This window comes from Ambystoma mexicanum, chromosome 9 (genome assembly GCF_040938575.1).
Source record: "Ambystoma mexicanum isolate Mex_15411 chromosome 9, UKY_AmexF1_1, whole genome shotgun sequence".
NCBI lineage: Eukaryota > Metazoa > Chordata > Amphibia > Caudata > Ambystomatidae > Ambystoma > Ambystoma mexicanum.
The window spans coordinates 304,510,498-304,533,026 of NC_090931.1; the positions used below are offsets into that span (position 1 = coordinate 304,510,498).

The 22,529-nt window shown below is 46.8% G+C and overlaps 1 protein-coding gene across 1 annotated transcript in view; it reads right to left on the bottom strand.

Annotated features, from left to right (window-relative positions):
• DHRS11 (dehydrogenase/reductase 11) overlaps positions 1-22,529 on the bottom strand; it is a 568,551-nt gene that overhangs the window by 75,568 nt on the left and 470,454 nt on the right. Inside the window, exon 5 of the mRNA XM_069614696.1 lies at positions 3,169-3,261. Within this exon, the coding sequence (XP_069470797.1) occupies positions 3,169-3,261 (93 nt within the window). The remainder of the gene's footprint in view (positions 1-3,168; positions 3,262-22,529) is intronic.

Consider the following 22,529-nt stretch of genomic DNA (forward strand, 5'->3'; position numbering starts at 1 on the left):
TGGAGGGTTGGGATTGAATGTTGTTTCTGGGTGCACCTGGCCTCACTTTGTACTGGGGGCGGCAGGCAGTACCAAGCCTTCATCTGACCTGCCCGCCATCTTGTTTTCCTTCTTTTTTCTCTGGTGTCATCTGTGCACGGTGTGGGTCTATTTTTTCTCTAGCGTTTTAATTGTATGCTGGGAATTGTTTTAGTAAGCTTTTAATTTCCCCTGAATATGTAGCAAAGGCTGTTTTGCAGTGGATTCACAACACTATTCCCAGCGAGGGAGATCTCTGAACGGGAGAAAATGGATTTGTAACTTTGTATTATGACAATGAAAGTTGTGGTGGGAAATCTGACAATCTGCAACATTGAATCAATTATTCAATTATCAAGTATTAGTGGCTGTGATTGCAACTCAAGGGGTTTGAAAGAATTTCCTGTATACAACAGGATTGTTGACAACAGTATCAGTACAAGCTTTGTGTGTATAAATTGGAATGCTAAGGAATCAAGTGTTCGTTTTTCCTCTTGAGGTCGTTGGGTCTGGCGAGAGAGCGCTTTAGGCGTTCAACTGAGGAAAGGGTCAGTAGGAATTCTTTCTGTTACTGTCCCTTGCCTTAGAGTGGGGATCCAGGAAGGGTGACAAGGGAAGTCTCGGGAGGATCGCTCAGGGGCAACGTGCTCGCCTTGGAAACAAGACGACAGAGCAACACAGGTTCGATCCCCGAGTCCGCTCTTAGAAACCTCTGAGTATTAAGCGCGTTATAAATAACCTATCATATCATATCATACCTGTAATGCTACTGCCTCATCATCTTCCATCTTTGATAGTAACTGGCCCATTTTTGTTCCCTCCACCTGGCTCCCCCAGGAACAGGGAAGAAACTTCATCACATCAGATACACTTGTGTATTGCCCCAAGATATCACAATAATAAAACCAATGAACATTTTACGTTGCCAGGTTTTTATGAGTTGGTAATTCTTACAGATTATGCAAGTGTTTAGCATGCTGGACCTGGGATCTGCATGTCAACAGTTCAAATTGCATCCCTCTTCAAAACAGTTGGCCGTTGTCCGTATCCAAGGACGTTTTTCATACTCTTATGTCCCTTGCGCCCTTTTCTCCATATTTATAAGAGAATGCAAAGCATGGCTTCCTCAGAGTGGAAGAAGTACTCTGGCCGAACAGGTTTTGGTGGTCAGCCTACCCCATCCTTGCATCTGGTCCATAGCCCTCAACTTTTTGTGTCGTCACAGCAGGTGAAAACACCCGATTTTGTTTTTGGTAGGTGAGAGCCAATGAAGTGTATGGGCGAGTAGGGGGATTGACGGGTGAGTCTGCTGATTACAAGGTGGGTGACACCTGCCAAAAACATGTGAGATGATAGCTATGCCTATAGCTATGCCTGGCCTAGGGCTAGTATTCATGCAGTAGTGTTTGCAGAAGGCCAAGTGAGAATATACAATGGCTGCCATGCTCATTACTTTTCAGGGAATGTGACTATGAAAAGCTGAAACCATATAGTCTTTGCTCTCACTGCGTGAGCGTAAGTACCCTTCGGAATTACCCTGTCCATGGTTTTGTAGGCTTCAGAAATAAAAGATAAAATCCATTGGGCAACATAGGCCTTGGAAGCCTTTTCTGCCCAGTTGGGAGTCACCAAATGCAATAACGTGATGGTCATCTTTTCTAAAAACTCGGCATCTGATTCAGATACAACTTGCATGCACAGTTAACATCTAGCATGTTGTGTGTCCACTTGGACTCCAATTTAAGAGAAGGAAAGAATGAGTGGATGACCATTCCTGATTGACCACCATGTCTAAGAATAAAATGCATATGATTCAGATGCAGAGCCTGAATTTCACTGAACAGCTTGGCTCATTTCACTGTTATGAAGAAGTCTTCCAAAGAACCATCTATATCAGCGGGTTGCGGGTGTTCCATGGGTTTATGCAATACAACTGATAAGACTAGGTTTAGGCCAAACACCCTGGTGTTTAGAGCCTAGAAAAGCCATCAAAATGAAGTGTTATGGCTGGGTTGAAGTAGTGAGGGCAAAAACAACCTGGGCTTCTTTAAGCCTTGAAAGCAGAAAGATAAGAGCTGTCCAATTCAACCTTCCTGCCTGAACTAGTGTGAATGAAGTGTGAAATGAATGAAAGCATGTAATCCACGGATCGTTGGAAAGGAATGAGGTTCCTGTCCAAGGACCAGTGGCAAATTCGGAGCCACTTATATACTGATTTATTGTAGTTGTTCTGGCGGCTTTGGAGAGACCAAGGTGGCCTAGCTTCTGCTCCTCAGAAACCAAGTAACCAAGTGCATCTACTGAAGTGAGGGATGATGCATTTTCCCCTACTGCTGAGACAGAAGTTGGGAACCACTGGCAAAAATATTGGGCCGTGCAAAGCAAGACACCTTTGGTCTGAAAACCAAAACCTAGATGGCCAGTGGTGAGTCACTTGGACGAGAGACGATCTCTGAGCTGATTTCCATTTGAGAATCATCATGTGGACCAATGACACCATTGGAAAAGTTTAAAGGTGCTATGTACACATCGGAAACCTGGAGACGGTCCGCTAGAAACGTGGTCCAAGGGCCACCTGCTTCCCCGTGCGGCAAAGGTTTCCACTCATGAGACACCTGTTCTAACCTCCTTAGCCTGTGCAATTCGACGATGTTGCGCCCCATTATATATCTTGTGCAGTGATGACGGCCATCTCAACACTATGCTTTTGCCAAAGGAGTTGCATTGCAACATGAATTTCATGTGAAAAAAAGTCTGTCTGAACTAAAATTGCTTATCCATAATAGAAATCTGAAAGCTTCCATTGTTGCAACTCAAATCACTTTAATACAGCTGTGGAATGATGCAGCTGGAAAAGTCACACATGATCCATGGTGGTCTGGGCAACCATAGGTTAATCAAAAGGTCGTAGAACAGAGCATCAAAAAGCAACCAGCCATGGAACCTTTAAAGAAACATGGGATACAAATTCAGACCCCCCGGTGTGGCAGCACACAGCTCTAAGAAACAAAAAGCTACCCTACTCGACGCAATGTCTAATGTTATTATTCAAAACTGTTTACATTTCAATCTTGAAGCACACATGCATAAAAACATTTATTAACAGTTAATATTCTATGCATTAAAATAAGGTGCCTCTTGTTTTCATACCCTTATGCTTTCATAAGTAGCAGCTGCCTTCTCTGGGTCATTATCATGCAGTTTAAAAGCAAATTCTGTCTCTACCAGCCCCGGAGATATACTCTGAAAAAGAAAAAGACAAGATACTAATAGGCTTTGTAACTCTTACACTATAGAAATTTTTTCATCATTAAACAGTGAAATCTCAACAGTTGTATTTTATGCAGAAATGAAACCTGCACTATGCATTAAACACATTCAAACATACTGCTATGGGGACTAATAGCAAAGAGTGGATGGTACAAGTGTAGGAAGAAAGTAAACAGATGCATATTTGCAGCAAACTATGTAAATTGAAAATACATGGTATTGAAAGGTAGCGGCAGCATACAGAGTATGTTTTATCAAGATATAATCTACAGTGAAAAGAAAAGGTCTAACCTTACAATTATTTGACCATTTTCTTCGCTATCTCAATAGCTAAATTTTGATGGCCGGTTTTCCCTGAGCTGAGGCACATTCAATAGTGAGGCTCATACTTTGGTAGCAGCATATTTTGTATATGCCATTACCAACCCTATAGAGCATAGCAGAACACGGGGCATGAAGGAGCACTCCAGTATTTTTTTCCTCAGCATTGAGTGATAGAAAAAAAATAAAAAATAAATGTTTCAGACTCATTCGGCATTCAAACCAGTTGGCCGGCTGATACTCGGAGTGAGACCTTAGCTCATGGAGATAGCTCACATTTGGCTACTATCATAACTGCGTGTGTGGCACAAAAGACACCAAGATGGTTTGCAACACATGTATTTACAACAAATCTCTTCCAGCCAATCCCACAGTAACACATCATATCAACCTGGGACGGGAAGGAGTACTGCATCCTGTTTCTTCATGTCCTTCAAGGCTCTCAGTACTCTCAGGCTTAAGGGGAGTGGGGTGAGGGGGGAGTTTCCTTCAGTTACTCTGATCTCTCTCTTGATGTGGAGCTTAAGGGTTTCACACACACACCCTTCTCCCCCATCGTTGATCTCTTATTTTGACTGCTCCCGTACATGTAGCTGGTTTATCCAACCATCTACTGTTATACAGTGAACTTATCGCAAGGCTCACGTGGACCAAAAGGGTCATCTCTTCTCCCACTGGCCCATGTTACTTGAGTGGGGTCTTAGGTTCCTCTTCTAGGATCCTGATCTTTAACCTTCGAAACATGTCTCTGGTCCTTATCTGCTCCACCACATGCTAGTTTCCCCTACCACTGTGAGCCCAACGCCTTCAGATTGGGAACTTTCCACTACAACCAGGCCTTGGGCTTAACTGGTCCCCTGAACCATTCCTATGGTGTCTATGTAGGCGGTAAGACAGCTCAGCGGGTTGAGGGCTTGTTGCTGAGATCTGTGTTTGACCTGCATGTCGCAGGTTCAAAACTCAGCCTTTCATCCGTCTGAGGTTGATAAAGTGAGTTCCAACTTTGCTTGTGTAATAATAATGTATATACATGTTATATGTAAAGCGCTTTGGATAAAAGTGCTATATAAATAACAAAGTTATTATTATCTACAGGCTGTGGTTGTACGTCTTTAATCTCCTCCTTTTCTTCTCTTGCAACCTACCTCTTCTTGAGGTTCGCCAATGTTCTTCTTCCCTTCCCCCGCCAACTTCATTCTTATCATCTCCCATCAACTCTGCCAGATCACCACCAACCTATTTAACCCTTCTGCCCACCACCTCCTGATATCTACCAACTATTTCTGATGTTTACCACCCTCCTCCTTAATTCTTCCTTCAGCATCCTCCCGATGTTCTTCTGCCTCCTCCTTCTCCCTCTCTAATTGCCATTCTTTTATACAAATTTCTTTCAACCGTTCCTTCCAACTTAATCAACTTGCACCAGCTACCTGCCACAAAAGTCTCCAAGGTATCAGGTAATAATGTTCCTATATATGGTCACTGTACATAATGTGGCTGGGAAAGGGTTGTGGCGACATGTATATAGGTGACCATATATACAGAAACAGGGACAGCAGGGGTTGCAGGTCCCCCGGTCCTCTTGAAAGAAAGCATGTTCCATTTAATAATGTATCCGCAGAAAACTGCAATTAGTCGGCACATTTTCTGCATGGTGACATTTTTGCGGGGCCATTATCATAAGGAACCCAAACACTCACACTGTCGGCTTCTTTCCTGGCACCAGCATTTGCAAATGCTAGTATGCTCTAAATAAGTGATTATATCTCTCAACTGGCTTCTGTCTGCTCTGCACCTGGAGCAGGTGACAATAGCACTGTTGAGGCGCTTGGTGGTCCTAATATGACTTGCTCCAGAGGTAGCCCAGGTGATTTTCATCAACTCCTGCAGCCCACACACACACCATGAACAAAGTCACACAGAAATTCAGTAAGGGCCTCTGAAATCGGAGCGAATTCCAATGCAGGACAGCAATTTCTTATGCAAGGTTTCCACTGATTATCTGTGAGACTGTTCAGAGTCCCTAAGCCTTAAAGGAACAGTGTCACTAGTATGATCCTTCCTCAAAATAAGGGAATGTGTGATAGTCGGGTCCCTTGGCTACTGGCCTTTAAGGCAGTGTGGCTCTGATGCGCTTTAAAAAGCAAACGTCACTGTGACTGTTTGTGTGCCCGTGCCCTGCTCTATGAGGAACATGGGTATTCGCCGCAAACTAGGTCCATCATCCACTAGCTTGCTGGGGTAGGGAGGAGGAAGGCGCACAGGGGGTGTGGGGCCGGTGGGATTGTGGGAGGGGGGAATCCCAGCCCCTTTGGTCACCCCAATTAAAGTCCCCAGGAGACTGTCATAGAACAAACAAGCCAAAAAACTGTATTTTAATGTATTGATTGATTGATATTTTATTTCTATTGCGCTCGTACACAAGTGTTTCAGAGCGCGACAAGGCAAGGGAGGGGAACAGGGGAGAACAAAACAGCGATCTTACTAGTCCAAGTGACATTGAGAACGTGCAAGTGCATGGGAGAGGGGGAGGGGAAAAGTCCATGGAAGGAGGGAGAAGTGGAAAGTGCGAAGCAGAGGAGAAACAGATAAATAACAATAAATAAATAATAAAGGCAACAAACAGTGGTAATGCAGCCAGCAATTTACAAGTGCTAGGTTTAAGGCAGCAGACAAGGTAGGTCTGATAAGTGCAGTAAGAAAAAGGGGGGGCTGTATGGGTCCAGATACAGACCCCAGTGCAAGGGGTGGCCCGGAGGCAGTGCGGGAGGGTGGCAGGGTGAGCAGGTACCTGGGTCCGAAGGACAGAGGGTGGCCAGGTGCACGGTGCCAAGAGAGAACAGATCAGCAGGGGAGAGGGGGAGCGAAGGCAGAAGAAAAGAGGAAGGTCTTGAGATGCTTCCGGAACCGGAGATGGTTCTTCTCAAGTTTTAGAGTGGCAGGGAGGCTGTTCCAGAGGGAGGCCCCAGCCGAAGACAGATCTACCCCCAGCTCGTTTCTTATCAGAAAACAGTCCACCAATGGGCATTGTTGGAATGTCTTGTAAATATGTTTTCTTGATTCACCTCAATTTCGAGCTGTAGTCCACAAGAGACTGGGATAACATGATCATTAAAAAAAAAAAAAAAGAATTACAAAAAAACTAAATCAGAGAGACAACCACTGATGGACTAGGCAATAAGGTGTCCGCCCAGGGCAACCCAACTATGGGCAGAACAGTAAAGGGCAAAGTGCATCGGTTGACCAGCTTCTTTGCCTGTGAGACTTTGCCTCCCTAACCTCTGCACCTGCGAGTACCCCTAGCTTCCTAATTACTGTGAGGTCTCTCTATTCTCCAGTACTCGCCTATTACGCATTCACTCCTGCTGCTCCAATCACTCTTCCTCATTTAGCTCCCACTATTCCATCCCTCTTGCACCTCCTATTTCCAACAAACCAAGCCAACAAGCTCAACTGAAACCGGGATTTCTCCATGGAACACTGACACTCTGGCCCTACATGACTCCAAACTATCCTTCATTCACTCTCCCAGTCTGACTGGCATAGGGGGAGGCGTCGGACACCTCCTTTCTTCCCAGCCGAACGCCTCGCAAACTGCCAATGCCACATCCTCTCCTACCTCTTTTGAATTCACCATCTCTACTATTGCTCAGCCTCACTTGGTTCACATCTCCATCTATCGCCCTTCTTGTCCCACTGGACCATTGTTTAATGAACTTGGGCAACTCCTTGATTCTCTTTCCACTAAACATCACCTCATTCTTTTAGGCGACTGTAACCTTCCCTCTCCAACCACTTTCTCAGAAATATTAACTTCAGTCTTTTCTTAGTGACCATGCTCTCCGCTCTATCCATAACCTACCTGCCCACCCACATCGCTGGTAACTCTTTGAATCTCTCATCTCAGCCCCTCTCTCAGTCATAAAAACTAGCGTCAAACCATCCCTATCAGATTACTCCCTTCTTTCCACCACCATCTCCCTTTACATCCTCTGAACTCTCTTCATCAATTAGCTCACCTATTACTAAAAGGTAATGTAAACCTTTTGCCATTCCTCCCTTTCTCTTATACCTACAATTCTCACTCTTCTGCTTCGCATCTGATGCTTCTTCCACTAAAACAGCCTTTTCCAGCTTCCAATCCAGACTATATGGCTCATTCTCCTCTCCCACTTCTAGCTTTCACTCCGAAGTCTCAACATACTCAACCATGGGTCACCCCATTCATATGCTGTCTCAGCACAGACATGCGTTGGCTGCTGTGCAAATGGAGGCGTACCCACTTGCACGAGGACCTGCAACTCTACCTCTGCCCTGAACTCTCAAGTCCTCCTTTGATACAGAAAAAATTGATTTCTACCTCACCCACATGGACTCTCACTCCAACCATCCACGTCAACTACAGGGCACCCTATATTCACTCCTCACTCCGCCTATACCTATCATTATAAACTCCACCCCCACAGCTATTGACCTAGCTGAATAGTTCACTGCAAACATTTCTGAAATTAGAGACTGTCTCCAGATCTTTCTCACACTCCCTCCTCCTACATTCTACACTCTGCCTACTCTACCATCATCCTCTGCCTGCATCTCCCACTTTGGTCACACTAATACTGAAGAGGTCCTATCTTTACTGATGAAGGATAAGCCCTCTTGTGTCCCATCAGACCCTCTTGCACCGCAGCTAGTCAAGCCTATTGCCAAATAAGTGGCCTCTCACCTCACTGAACTCTTCAACCTGCCTTCGACTCTGCTTGCTTTCCCTCAATTTCAAAATCGACCACTGTCATCTCTCTCCTAAATCAGCAAGGGGCTGACCCGAATATGCCGGCTAACTTTAACCCCAGGTCTCTCCTTCCTCACTACTCTAAAGTATTCAAAAGGGTTGTGTTCAACTGCCTTACGCATTTCTTAGACATTGTGATGAATCTGATGATGACATCACTTCTTTCCCTGAGGTAGCCTCTCCCTGTGTGATCCTGATTGCGTCTATATGAGGGAGGACAACCTGGGGGAGGCGACCCCCAGGGGGATGACATAACATCATTGAGGAAAATCCCATATCCCCCCTTCCCTTGGGCAAATGGTCCATCCATTCCTCATGCCTTAATGGCATATTGTAACACTTTTCCACAACCACTTGACAGACCCACTCTTAGTATTCCCTAACCTGACACACAGGCCAGTAAATCAACTACCGAGACTAGGAAGAGGCAGGGAGCAGTAATGATCAGTCCCAAAAAAATCTCATACCAGCTTCTTCAACATCATATAAAGAACAATAGTGTATTCACTGAGACGAGGAAGAGGGACAGAACATGAAGATCAACAAGACCGGTGAGCCCACACAACGGTCTAGTCTTTGGAGATTATTCAATAATGCCGGGAAGTTTGAAACCAGCACAGCTGACAGCAAGCAGAGAGAGCTACAGACGCTGGGCTGCACAACGACTTGCACAGATTCCGACCTGTAAACTGAGGAAGAAGACGCTGCAGGAAACAGTGCTGAGGCTGATCCAGACAGCGGAAGAGGAAACCAGAATGCAGTCGGCTTGCCGTCCGAGAGCACAAGGCAGCGGGAACCGCATAGAGCAGAGAAGACCACGGTGAAGGTGCAATGGCCAACGAGACACATGACGAGCCAGCAACACCGAGGAAATTGAAGCGGAGAAGCCTGCGGGACACTACAAGCACCCGGTAAGCCCAGAGAAGGCAGAAGGATTACTGGGTTGAAAGGTGTGTGTCACTTCATAGAAGCAACACAGGAACAAGGTGAAGAGGTTTACTTACCTGCAAGCCATGCCACAAACGGGTCACTGAGCCCATATCCCGAAAGAAACAGAATTGAGAAAGAAAGCCAAATAAATGCAAAGTGACACGGAAAAGGGGCAAAAGCCCATTGTATGAAAAGGTGTGCTATTATTGAAACAAGCATTGTTAAACAAGGAACGATACATCAACTTTCGGCGTATATAGTTTCAGGGATAAAAGGGAAAAGTAACTATGTGAAAGTCCTGGCAGGAGAGTACACCAGGTGAAGATGAACAAGTTACTTCTTACCTTGTAACGTTCTTTTGACGGGATGTTCCTCTGACGTATTCCTCATCTTAGATATCTCCTTCCAGCTCTGCTGGCCTCGGAAATTTTTTTCTCTAGAGGGCGCTGCGCGTCGACGTCCTCCGAGTCGATGTCCCTCGACAGCCGCCGTATCGACGTCGACGTCATCCTGCCTATAAAGGCCGCGCGCAGCGTCCGTTGCTCAGTTCCGTTTTGTAGCCCACAATAATACTTTCTGGACTAGACTAATCACCCTGAAGGAGCGTAAGCTGCAACAACACGGGAAGTAGAACTGCGGGGATGGATGGGAGGGCCGATGAGGAATACGTCGGAGGAACATCCCGTCGAAAGAACGTTACAAGGTAAGAAGTAACTTGTTCTTCGAAGGGATTGTGTCCTCCGACGTATTCCTCATCTTAGATAGGCTCCCATAGCAGTATTCTATTATTGGAGGAGGGAGTACTGACTTCACGCTGTCTTCTATTGATGAATAGAATGCAGTACAGCCCTTCCAAACCTAGTCTCTTGACTGGAGGAGGAATCCAAATTGTAAAAACGTGTAAAGGTATGGACAGACGACCATGTAGCGGCCGCACAGATGTCTTTAACCGGCACGCCTCTTTTGAGGGCCGATGAAGCTGCAATACCTCTGGTCGAATGAGCCCTAAGGTTTTGAGGGGGCTCTTTCCCTGCCAGTTTATAACATTCCAGAATGGCTAGAATGATCCATCTGGAAATGGTCTGCTTAGTTATTGGTAACCCCAGCTTGTGACCTGTGTAACCTACAAACAGTTGGTCTGCCTGTCTTATCCTGGCTAGTCTACTGATGTAAAAACTTAAAGCCCTTCTAGGGTCTAGCCTGTGTAACCTCTCTTCCTCTTTCCCCGGGTGAGGAGGAGGATAGAAAGATGGTAGGGTAATCTTCTGAGTGATATGGAATTCAGAAACCACCTTTGGGAGGAAATTAGGCTTCACTTGGAGGACAACTTTGTCTTTGTGAAATATTGTGTGAGGGGGTTTACAAGAAAGAGCTTGTAATTCGCTCACCCTTCTAGCAGATGTAAGTGCTATTAATAAAACAGTTTTAAGGGTAAGGAATCTTAACGGACAAGAATGGAGTGGTTCGAAAGGTGTGCCCATCAGGAAAGTTAGTACTAAGTTTAAATCCCATAGGGAAACTTGGAATGGTCTTGGGGGATAAACATTGGTTAACCCCTTTAGAAACTGTTTTACCAAGGGTAATTTGAAATAGGATGGTTCTTCCGCAGTGCGCTTAAAGATGGATAGCGCTGCGAGATAGCCCTTAATGGTGCCAACTTGAAGGCCTGAATTCGCCAAATATAGAAGGAAGGACAAAACCATTGGTGTACCACATGAAAAAGGGTCGATATTCTGTTCTCTACACCAGCTGCAAAATCTGTTCCAACGGCAGCGGTATAAAGACTTTGTTGCTGGCCTCCTTGCCGAAAGCAACACCTCCATAACATCATCAGGGAGGTCCCAATCCTTGTACCTCAACCTTTCAGAAGCCAAGCGTGAAGGTTGAGGGTTTTGATGTCTGGATGGAGAACCTGACCTCCCTTCTGTGAGAGTAGGTTCTCTCTGAGTGGAAGTCGAATTGGAGGGCAGATGGACAAGTCTAGAAGGTCCGGGTACCACGTTCTCCTGGCCCAATCCGGGGCAATTAGGATCATGGTTCTCCGGAATCTTCTCAACCTCCTGATCATTTGAGGAATGACAGGGACCGGTGGGAACGCGTACAGAAGCGGAAACTCCCAGTCCACTATGAACGCGTCTCCCAGAGCTCCTCTCGGGGGAAATTCCCTTGAGCAGAACAGATCACATTTCCTGTTGACGCTGGTGGCGAACAGATCCACCTGAGGGGTTCCCCAAAGGGCGAAGATCTCTTGAAGGACTTCCTGAGCTAGTTCCCACTCGTGGGAGTCTGTGCTCTGCCTGCTCAGAGCGTCCGCTGTCAAGTTCTTCTCTCCGGCTAGGTGAACTGCCGATAGAGAGATTCCTTCTTGGATTGCCCAAAACCAGAGCTGCATCGCCTCTCTGCACAGGGGTAGTGATCCTACGCCTCCTCTTTTGTTGAGGTAATGCATGGCCACTGTGTTGTCCGTCATTATCAGGACGTTTTTCCCTTGTACAGCTGGCAGGAACGCCTTCAGCGCAAGTCTGATGGCTCTCAGCTCTAACAGGTTGATATGTAGTCTGGACTCCGATGGAGACCAACGACCGCTGATGGTCAAGTCGTTGGCATGGGCTCCCCACCCCGTGAGTGAGGCATCCGTGACTACTGTTATCTCCGGCCAGGGTTGCCAAAAATGTTCTCCTGACAGGCCCACCACTGAAGGTCTCGAGCCACCCTGTCGGGAACCTGAAGAAGATCTGTCATTCTCCCTGAGAATTGTGACCACTGAAACCTCAGTGCCCACTGGAGGGATCTCATTCTCAGGCGAGCCTCTGGCACTAGGAAAATGCAGGATGCCATGAGGCCTAGCAACCTCAAAAAGTCGAAGGCTGGGAGACGTTGGGCATCTTGGAACTTGGTAACCATCTGTAGAATATCTTGAGCCCTCGCCTCTGGTGGCGAGGCTTTTCCCAGGGAAGTGTCCAGGATCGCTCCTATGAACTGGAGTCTCTGTGATGGTATCATTTGTGACTTCTTTAAATTGAGGGAGAAGCCCAGTCTGTGAAGGGAGTGGCACACGTGATTTAGCTGGATCTGAGCTTGTTCCGAAGAGACAGCCCTGATCAACCAATCATCCAGGTAGGGGTAGACATGAATCCCTTCCCTCCTTAGACTTACCGCCACTACCGACATTAACTTGGTGAAGACCCTCGGGGCGGAGGTCAGCCCAAATGGCAGCATTTGAAATTGATAGTGAGAGTTGCCAATTGCGAAGCTCAGGTATTTCCTGTGTTTGAGATGGATAGGCGCTGTCATGATCTCTGCTTCCAAAAGGTCAGGACTCGCCCAACTCCCTTGGAAGCAGACCCATAACTCAGGTTCCGAGTGCCAACCAGTCCCAATTGGGACCTTTTGGACCCTGTCCTGGCGCCAGTGGCACCAGGCTCATAAATATGCCCAGTCCCAGTGCTGGAAGCGCCGGGCTCATAATGCTTGGGTGGACTTACCTGCAGCAGACCATGCTGCTTACTTACCTGCCAGTTGAGCCTCTGATCCTCTTCTGTTTGGGACTACTTTTCCTGTTGGGTGGGGCAGGAGCCACTCCCTAGGTTCAGAACACTGGAACTCTTCTGGAAAGCAGGAACTCTTTTCTTCCCTAGGCGAGGCTGGGGAAGGAGAAACCTAAGCACTACAGGAGGCTATTTAAACCACACCTGATGGATGAATCTTGCTTGGCGTTATTCTGCATCCTCTGCAGCAGAACGCTCATCGTGTCTTCTGCATCTGATCCTGGGCCTAAGGGAAAAAGGCTTACCATCCTGAATCCAGTCTTCAGCAACACCTATAAAGACAAGAAAGAACAGGTTAGCACTACGGTCTTCAGTGACAGCGCATCTCTTACCTGGTCCATCGGCTGTCACCAACGCCTCGCGCTGCATTCCGGCATCTGAAAGACAAAGGCTTACCTACTCTTCGCGTGCTCCGGAGGTCTTCGCACTGCATTCCGGCATCTGAAAGACAAAAGCTTACCAACTCTTCGCACGCTCCGGAGGCCTTCGGCGCTGCATCCCGCATCTGAAAGACAAAAGAAGGTGCGTTTAAAGACATTGGGTAACTTTATTACTCACGTGCCATTACTCCTTCCCACGCCGAACCCAGTGGGTATTCCGGCACCCTTCAGCAGTTCCGAACTTGTACCTGCAAGATAAAAGGACAGTTAGTGCGCATCGTGAAGCAAGCAACAAGCGCTTACTTACGTGCTTCCAGGCGCTTCAATTCCTCACACGGGTTCCATCCTCAACTCACTTCAGCCCGTCTTCCGCCATCGCCGGAGGCCTGCAAAACAAGAGACATCATTACAAGAGACTTTTAAAGACATTTGAAATACTCAGAATTTACCGTTCGTGCAGTAAACGACGGACAGCAGTCCTCTGAGGTCAAGAGGCCTGCACCCTTATCCAGTGAAGAAACTGGTTACGGCACCCTGCCCCGAGGCAGATGGAGAGCTCGGCGTTCACTTACCTAAGGTGAGAGCGTTAACCTTTGGGGTTCTACAGGAGAAGAGAAAGGGAAGAAGAGAGAGACACCCAATAACCCCAGTTCATTAATCCCATATTTTCTATCTGCAGACATCTTACTCTTCGAGTCAGACATACAGTGCACAGAGGTGCAGCCCAAAGAGCCAACCGTGTGTTACACATCACCTTTGAAGATACGGTATTCGCCCAGTCAAGACCGGCGCCTCTGCGGGAATCAGGTGAGCGTTACAGGCACATGGAAATAAGCGTCCTGAAGGTCCAGAGATACCAACCAGTCCTTGAACTGAAGGGCCTGGAGGATCTGAGAAAGAGTGACCATCTTGAATTTGTCATTTCTGAGGAATTTGTTCAATTCTCGCAAGTCCAAGATGGGTCTCAGTCCTCCGTCTTTCTTTGGAATGAGAAAGTAAGGGGAGTACCAGCCCTTGTTCCTCTCCGCTACAGGTACCGGTTCTATGGCACCTTTCTCTAGCAGGTCCAAAATTTCTTGCAAGAGGAGCGGATCTGGAGCTTTCTGAGAGCTGATCCCCGGTGGATGACTCTGAGGTATGCGTAGGAGAGGCAGGCAGTAACCTTGGGCAACTGTTTCCAATGCCCAAGCATCTGACGTGATAGCCTGCCATTCCGCCAGATGTTGAGTCAACCTGCCTCCTACAGGTGTCCTGTGAGGGAAGTCCTCAGAGTGGTTTTGGGGCGGCTGATGCAGATACCGATGGTAAAGAGGCACCTGCTGTTGCTGCGGCCTTTGAATATCTACCCCGTCCACCTCGGGTAGTTCTTCTTTGTCCCCTTTGAGCCGGTCGTCCTCTACCTCTTCCGAATGCAGAGTAGAAGCGAAAGGACTTGCCTCTCGCAGAGGTTCCTGTGGGACGAAAAGGTGTCTGACGGATTGCAGCGCCTAGGGATTTTGCTGCTGCTTTTGAAGTTTGCAGTTTTTCTAAACTGTCATCCGCCTTTTTCCCAAACAAAGGAGAGCCACCGAATGGCATGTTCAAGAGCCTGGCTTGCACATCTGGGGCAAAACCAGACTTTCTCAACCAAGCAAATCTCCTGGTTGTTGTACCTGCCGCCATTGCTCTGCTGATACTGTCAGCCGAATCAATGCCCGTCTGGAGGGATTCGCACATAGCGTCTTTACCGTCCTGTATGATATTCAGGAACACCTCCCTTTCTTCTCCCTCCGGGATGCAGTCAGCCGCTGTAGAAGCACACTCCCAAAGTGTATGGCTGAATCGAGCAAGGGTGCACGTAGCATTCACAGATTTTAACGCCATGCTACATGCCGAAAAAACTTTCTTTGCCATAGCATCATATTTTTTATCGTCCCTGTCCTGTGGGACGGTAGGATAAGCCGTCTTGACATCGGTAGAAGATGCTGCCTGTACCACCAGACTTTCTGGGGATGGGTGTTTTGACAAAAACTCCGGGTCTGTAGAGGATACCCTGTATTTTGTAGACAGTTTTTTATTTACTGCCGGGACGACATCTGGGGTTTCCCAGTTCTTCATAATCTTCCTCTGAAGAGCTTTATGGAAAGGCACCACAGGATCCTCCTGTGGGCCTTTATCAAGAATATCCGTGAGGTCATCTTGTTGGAAAGATTGTGAAGGTGCAGACCACCCCATAAACTCTGTGATCCTGGCCATTAAGGCTCTATAGGGGGTTTCAGCATGCTCCCCCGGGTCTGGCCTAGCAAACTCCACCTCAGGGGAAGTGTCTAACCCACTTGCCTCATGTAAGGAATCATGAAGATCCTTTAACCTGCGTTCTTCAGAGGAAAATTCCTCTCCAATTGGGGTTACAGGTCCCTGCAACTCAAATGTGTCTTCCTGTTCAGACAATTCACCCTCTTCCAAAATTGAGGACATAGTTCTCAATTGTTCTGAACTCATAAAGGGTGTAAATCCCATTTCCAAGGCAGAGGGTGCCGAACTTGTCATTATCGGCCTCGAAAACGTCAATGTCGTCGACGTCGAAGGCTTCGAGCGTGGCGTCGAAAACAAAGGCGGAGGCCTCGATGACCTCGACAGAATTGGGATTCTACTCGACAATCTCGAAGCCATCGTCATCGAGGACCTGGGGATAGTCACTGGGTGTGTCGTGACCGTGACTTTTCTTGGCGTCGATGCCGGTGTCGAAGCTGGCGTCGAGTCGACACACCCGTGTGTCGAAGGTCCCTTCGACAACGGCGTCGAAGACACCGACCTCGGCGTCGACGGAACCCTCGTCGACGGCGTCGATGGAACCTTCGAGGAAGGTTTGGAGGTCATAGTACTACTCGAGGATTCGAGACGCGGTCGAGAGGTTTCCTTCGCCGGGTACTGCGACTCGCAGCGTTTTTGACCTTTGGGTCTTTCGACCAGAGCATCGCTCTCGGCAGTCTTCGAGGGGGTCGAGGCCGCTTTCTCGAAGACGCTCATCATATTTTTGCGGAATTCCTCCCATTCAGCCCGGGAACTATGTTTCGTGGGGCAAGGGATTCTTTTTGGCGAAACAGAGGAAGAGGAAGACGGAGAAGGGGATCTTCGACGTCTCCTCTTGGAGTGCTTCGATCTCGAGGAGTGATGGGACCCACTCCGAGACCTGGAGCGCGAATGGTGACAAGGAGACTAATGTCTCGACTTCGTCGACGAAGAAGAAGCTTTACAAGTCTTACCTTTCTCCAGCTTCCCCCTACGCTCCTTCAGGGCCTTAGCTGTCATGGACATACAGTCCTCGCACTCCGAACAATGGTGTTCAGCTCCCAAACACCACAGACAAACTCTGTGAGGGTCAGTCAGTGACATCTTTTTTCCACAATCTCGGCATTTTTTGAAGCTGGATCGAGGAGTTGTCGGTTCCGACGAGGAAGCCATCGAGTACGGATCGAATAACTCGAGGTAAATAGGTTTAATCTGACAAAAACTGAGCAACGGTATTCCGAGGCACTGAGTAAGCGCGGAAAAACGGAACTGAGCAATGGACGCTGCGCGCGGCCTTTATAGGCAGGATGACGTCGACACAGCGGCTGTCGAGGGACATCGATTCGGAGGACGTCGACGCGCAGCGCCCTCTAGAGAAAAAATTTTCCGAGGCCAGCAGAGCTGGAAGGAGATATCTAAGATGAGGAATACGTCGGAGGACACAATCCCTTTGAAACATGTTTACAAGTAAAAGGCTAAAGAGTGAAGTATGTACAGAAGGAAGGACACTCTCAAAGAAGACTCATGCCTTTGAGAGTGAAGAAGAGCCTGCCAGCGGAGTATACCAGGCAACTTGCGAGTCAGGGACCCACACCCAAATTGTAATACAGTAAGGAAGAGAATCCCTAGGAAGTCACATGCCCTTAGGATTTTATACTAGCTGAAACGTGAAGAGAAAACCTGTTGAAGGGAGTAATTCCCTGGTACTGAGAAGAAGCTTGATTATACTTTGTTGGAACATTAGTTATTGTGGAATATGGGAAAGGGAGCCATTCCCTAGAACTGTGAACATGGTTCACTTGGAATGTTTTGGTTGGATTCACATCTTTGGGTCTCATTACGGGTCCGGCGGTAACCGTGCCGGTGATACCGGCGGGTTGCCGCCGGACCCGTAATGATTTACTGACGCCCGACTTCCTGGTAACACAGGGGGATTACAACCCTGGCGGTCCAGAAAGTAAGGCGCTGGTAAATTGAAAGTCCCCATAGAGTCCCATTGGACTCTATGGGAGTGGTGACCACGGAAGCACCGGCACCGTTAATAATGGTGCCGGTGCTTCTGTGAAAACTCTGCGGGCGGGTGCCGTTCCACCCAGCAGGTCTGACCGACCGAGCGAGAAGGCACCCGCCCACAGAGTTGTAGTGTGCCAGTCTGGAAACAACGGTGCTGGTAGACTTACCAGCACTGTTGTTTCTGGACCGGCACACTTAGAATGTGGCCCTTTGTGTTGAATATTTGTGTATCCTAAACTCCAGTAGAAATATCCTCTGCACATTAGAGTAAGTTTTAGAGTGTGAGCGCCAGAATAGGATTTCGGACACAGCACATATTTGCTTTGGATATCTTGACGAAGCACAGACCCATTTGTTTTGGTTGAGGTATAGAAATACCTCATAGATTAGGGATAGTGAGGCATTTTCCAACCCCTTTATTATTGCAAATACATTTTTCTAGCCAAATGCACGAGTCTTCGGTGTCCAGGTCTCATTCCTGGCTCCTCACAACATCCACAACCTCAGAGAAGGTTCCCGCCCCTGTCACTCCACGAAAACTGCTCTCATGAAGGTCTCCAACTTTATCACCTATGCTAAGCACTCCTACCAATCTTCTATCACAATTCTCCTTGACCTGTGTCGGCTGCCTTTGGCAATGTATATCACTCTGATTTCCTTAGTATTCGCGATCAAGCCCTTGCCGTGATTGAAGCCTACCTGACACAGTAGCATTTTTCTGCCTCTTGGAACAACATCACCTCTCAATTCACTCCTCTAACTGTTGGGTTCCCTCTGTTTTGGGTCCCCTCTTTACATTCTACATCTCTGCTCTAGAGCATTAATCTCCTCCTTTGGGTACTCCTTCCTAACAACTCTTTGCAGACGGCCCCCAAATCAACTTCTCTTTTCCTGAACACTCCTCTGATATCTATCAACATTTCCAACGTGTCCCTGCTATTAAATATTGAACGGCTTTGCACTTTATTGTTAAACTCTACCAAAACAGAAGTGCTCTTCTTCGCTGTCAAATACTGACGCTCGTCTCTTCCCCTTCCTATCCAGTTCCTACATGATACTCTGCTCTACTCATCTTCAGCTAGATACCTTTGTGTCATCTAGGACCCCTTTCACACGTCCTCGAATTTCATCTCCAAAACTTCAACAGCAGCTCACCTCAACCGCCTAGATAGTAGGAAAATCAGGTATCTCCTTCCTTTCAACGCTGCCAAGCATCTTTTAACCACTCTTGTCTTCTCTAAACTAGACTACTATGCAAGCATCCTGTTTGGTCTCCACAACTTTGCTTTCGTTCCTCTTGACAAGATCATTAACTTTGCTACCAGGACTCTCTTTGAACTCCCTCACTTCACACCACCTTCCTCGTACCGCCAACAGGCTGGATGGCTGATGATGCAAAGCCAGGCTACATTTAAATCTCTTCTCCTGGTTAACAAATCTATCCATGGTAGGGCACCACCGGATCTATCGTCCTCTATCCAACTCTACAGGCCTTCTCGTAACCTCTGCTCTGCCTCCTCATGCACCCTTGTAGCACCTTAACCTCCCTGTGCTTCCTCTCGCTTATGATTGTTTCGCTCTTCTTGCTCCAGTTTCATGGAATTCCCTTCACCCGGACATCTGAGAAACAGTCCACATCAATTTGTTCAAAACCAAACTAAAATCCTACTTCCTCGCTGCTTAATAACCCCTGTTAGCCGCATTCTAGCTAACATTTTTCCCTTGCCTCTGTCTCTTGCTTTCTCTGCCTCCCCACTAGCACTTCATCCATCATGGTCCTAACCATAACACAGCTGGCCCTACCACCTAACCTGCACCTAAAACGGTCTAATGTGGATTGACCTTGAGCTATGTAAGTCTATATAATTCCACCCATATATTATCCACCGTGACTGTTTACATTTTCTCCCCTCCACAACCTTGTCAGAATGTCCCTTAAACTCACCCCATTGTAAGATAATCACTGCTTCTCGTCAAATCAGATTTCTGATTTATTGTACGTTCTTTTGTGATCAAAAGAACATTGTTCCTTCCTGTATATAAATATAAATAAAAGGAGTGTCATGTGTTTCACCTAGTACTTGCCCCTATAGATCAAATTGTACTTTTTATTTACTGGTTCCACAGGATTTCCCAACAATTGTGATTCAACCTACACTTATGGCACCTCTTGCATAGAGGCTAGCCTCTGTATTTATCTTTGATTATGAATTAAATCTGTATTCACCATAATATTTCACCACTGGAATCAGTTTAGCACCGATTACCATTGTAACTGGATACAGATCACATTAACGAACAATTTAAATACTCACTTGTTAGAGGATCTTAGCATTAGCAGTATGGAAGCTATTGTGGTTGGGTGCCCTAAATGGCAAAGCTTAATCACCAAATCCCACGTGGCTCCTTTTTGGTGGGGCTCAGTCTGACAATTGGTCAGAGGGTGGAGACAGTGGCCCTACTTCCTACAGAGCCTATGAAAGTGAACTGACCCAGATTAAATCTGAAAAGTGGTGTGGTAAAGGGCTGTGGAATGCCTTACAGGAGGCAGAGATGTAGCAAGCTTCACAGATACAGTCCTACCTATTCGAAATAAATGCCTGCTCCTTTTGCCGACACAAAAGCTGCTTTGCAGTCTTGCGACTGAAGAGGGAAGCCCTAAATATGAAATGGGGTTAACGCTTTCCTTGATATAGGGCATTCATGTATCAGCATTTGCATATATGTTCTTAACTGCATTCTCCAACAAGGGTGTAGTTTACAGATTAGTGCAAACCCTTACATTTCTTAACACATTATTTGGAAAAAAAACATCCTGTAATCAGTGTATAAGTATGCGTATGTATTATGGTAGTGTAACAATGACACGTGGAGTTGCTTGGGGATGCTTAACTGACAGTACATCAAATCCTCATCCCTTAAAATAGTATTTTATCTTTCACTTTTGAGCTCCACTGCAGCCACATGTAGACTGGTAATTGCTTTGTTCTGGCACTCGCATCAGTTTGATTGACACTCACAGATCACCATCCAGATTCATCAAGAGTTAAGTTTAAAAAAACGTAATGCCGAAGAGGCGTATACACTTCAAGGGCATGCTAGAGAACATCCATTCCATCGAACAGCTATGCACTATTACTACTATCACACCCTAAATGTACTAGAAACTGCCTTCACAGAAAATTACTTGCCATCATTTATGTTCCCTCTTCTCCAGATGAATATGTTTTTGATCCAATACCAATGATTATACAATGATTACACATGCACACCTGCTATCACAAACCTACGCCCTCTGCCTTTAACACCTCAGCACTTTTCCAATTGTCTTGTTTATTTTCATCATACTGCTGCTTCGGTTTCTCTTTTCTGCTCAACTTTTTCCTCTTTTCAACCTCACCCCATAGACCACATTATGATTTACCCATGGCGAGGGCACAAACCGCTATCCAAACAAGACTTGCCACTGTATGATTACTACGACGGTGACGGCCACAGAATAAACGCTTACTAATATAACTACGGTGTGTAACCTTTACACACTCCTAACGCCCGATATCCTTTTCAACATATCTTTGGGAGATTCCCAAAGGACAGGGAGGTTGGATTGGAACCCGAATCTCACCTAATGGATTACTAAAGAACTGCCTGAATGAACCGGGTGTCTGAACTTGAGCTGGCATCCATGCAGTTATGTTTTCAAAAGGAGGATCTCATTAATGCATCTAGCTGAGGACTTCAATGCGCATATGCCTTTGAATGCTACTAAAAAGCTGTGGCACAAACTGCATGAGCGTGAAGCCATTTTGGAGGATAGAACATTTCAAACTCGTACATTTCTACAACCAGTACAATATCCACCATGTTATGATAACTTGGTCACCTCCTTTCACAGGTGTACCACTACAAATGTATCAATAAAGACTACAAGTCATTTGTGCCATCTAGTGGAAATATGAGTGACCTGGGTATGTTTAGGTTATGTAGCACTCTCTCCACTACCCATGCGAGTAAAAACATCTCCTGGTTTATATGGCAGTTTGGCAGAGCCTTAGGAAGGAAAAAGATAGTAAAGTGTTTCCCACACCCATATATACAGACACAGTGGTTTGGACTGGGAGTTCTGCACGGGAATGGGAGTCCTTGTCCGCATATATGGATGTGAAAAAGTTTTTACCATCTCCTACAACGACTATATTCCATAAGAATCCTCCTTTGCATCTATTGGCTCCAGGAAATGCAGAACACGGGCTAAATGCCACAGTCAGCGAAGGACAATGTTCTGTTTGTGCATGCAATGTGTATAAGAGAGGAAACTCCTACAGAGAAAGGGGAACCGCTACGCAGGTGAGAGCCTCCGCATCGTTCACATTCTGGAGGGGCCGGGCAGCAGAGCCTGGGAGACGTGATAGCCAAATGCCTCAAGGTTGGCATCCCACCGAACTGAGGAACCGAGGTCAGAGAATGAAACGAGACGGGTATCCCTCCGTCTCATCTGGTGGCTTGACCACTAGCGAGTTGAGGTAGGCCGGGAGGCCAGTAATGGATGCAGAGAGAGGAGTCACTCCCAGTGAGATCCCGCTTGACCAGACCCTAGGGAGGGTCTTGCGTAGCAGGCTTACCTCCCTACTCTTACAGGGGCTGGCTCTCCTCTGGGAAGAAGGAACGAATTGTCCAGATTCGTCACATATTCCTATTAAATGAGATTATCCCACTTAATGGCAAGAGGGAAAAGTTCTGAAAACTCCAAATTGTCGTGGTGTCCATTGTTGTGTGGCTTCCCCTCGATGTTGGTTTCTTCAAGGTCTAGGATTTTCTCCTGACGTTTAGTTTCCCATGACAACATAGATGGTTTATTTTCTGACAATTTCCCAGGAAGATGACGCAGAGTATTTCGGTGGTTGCTCATAGACAGGCTGGTGTAAGAGGTCTGAGAAAGTTGGAAAGCCAGTCCCCATTATCACATTCTCCGGTAAACTGGGTACCGCT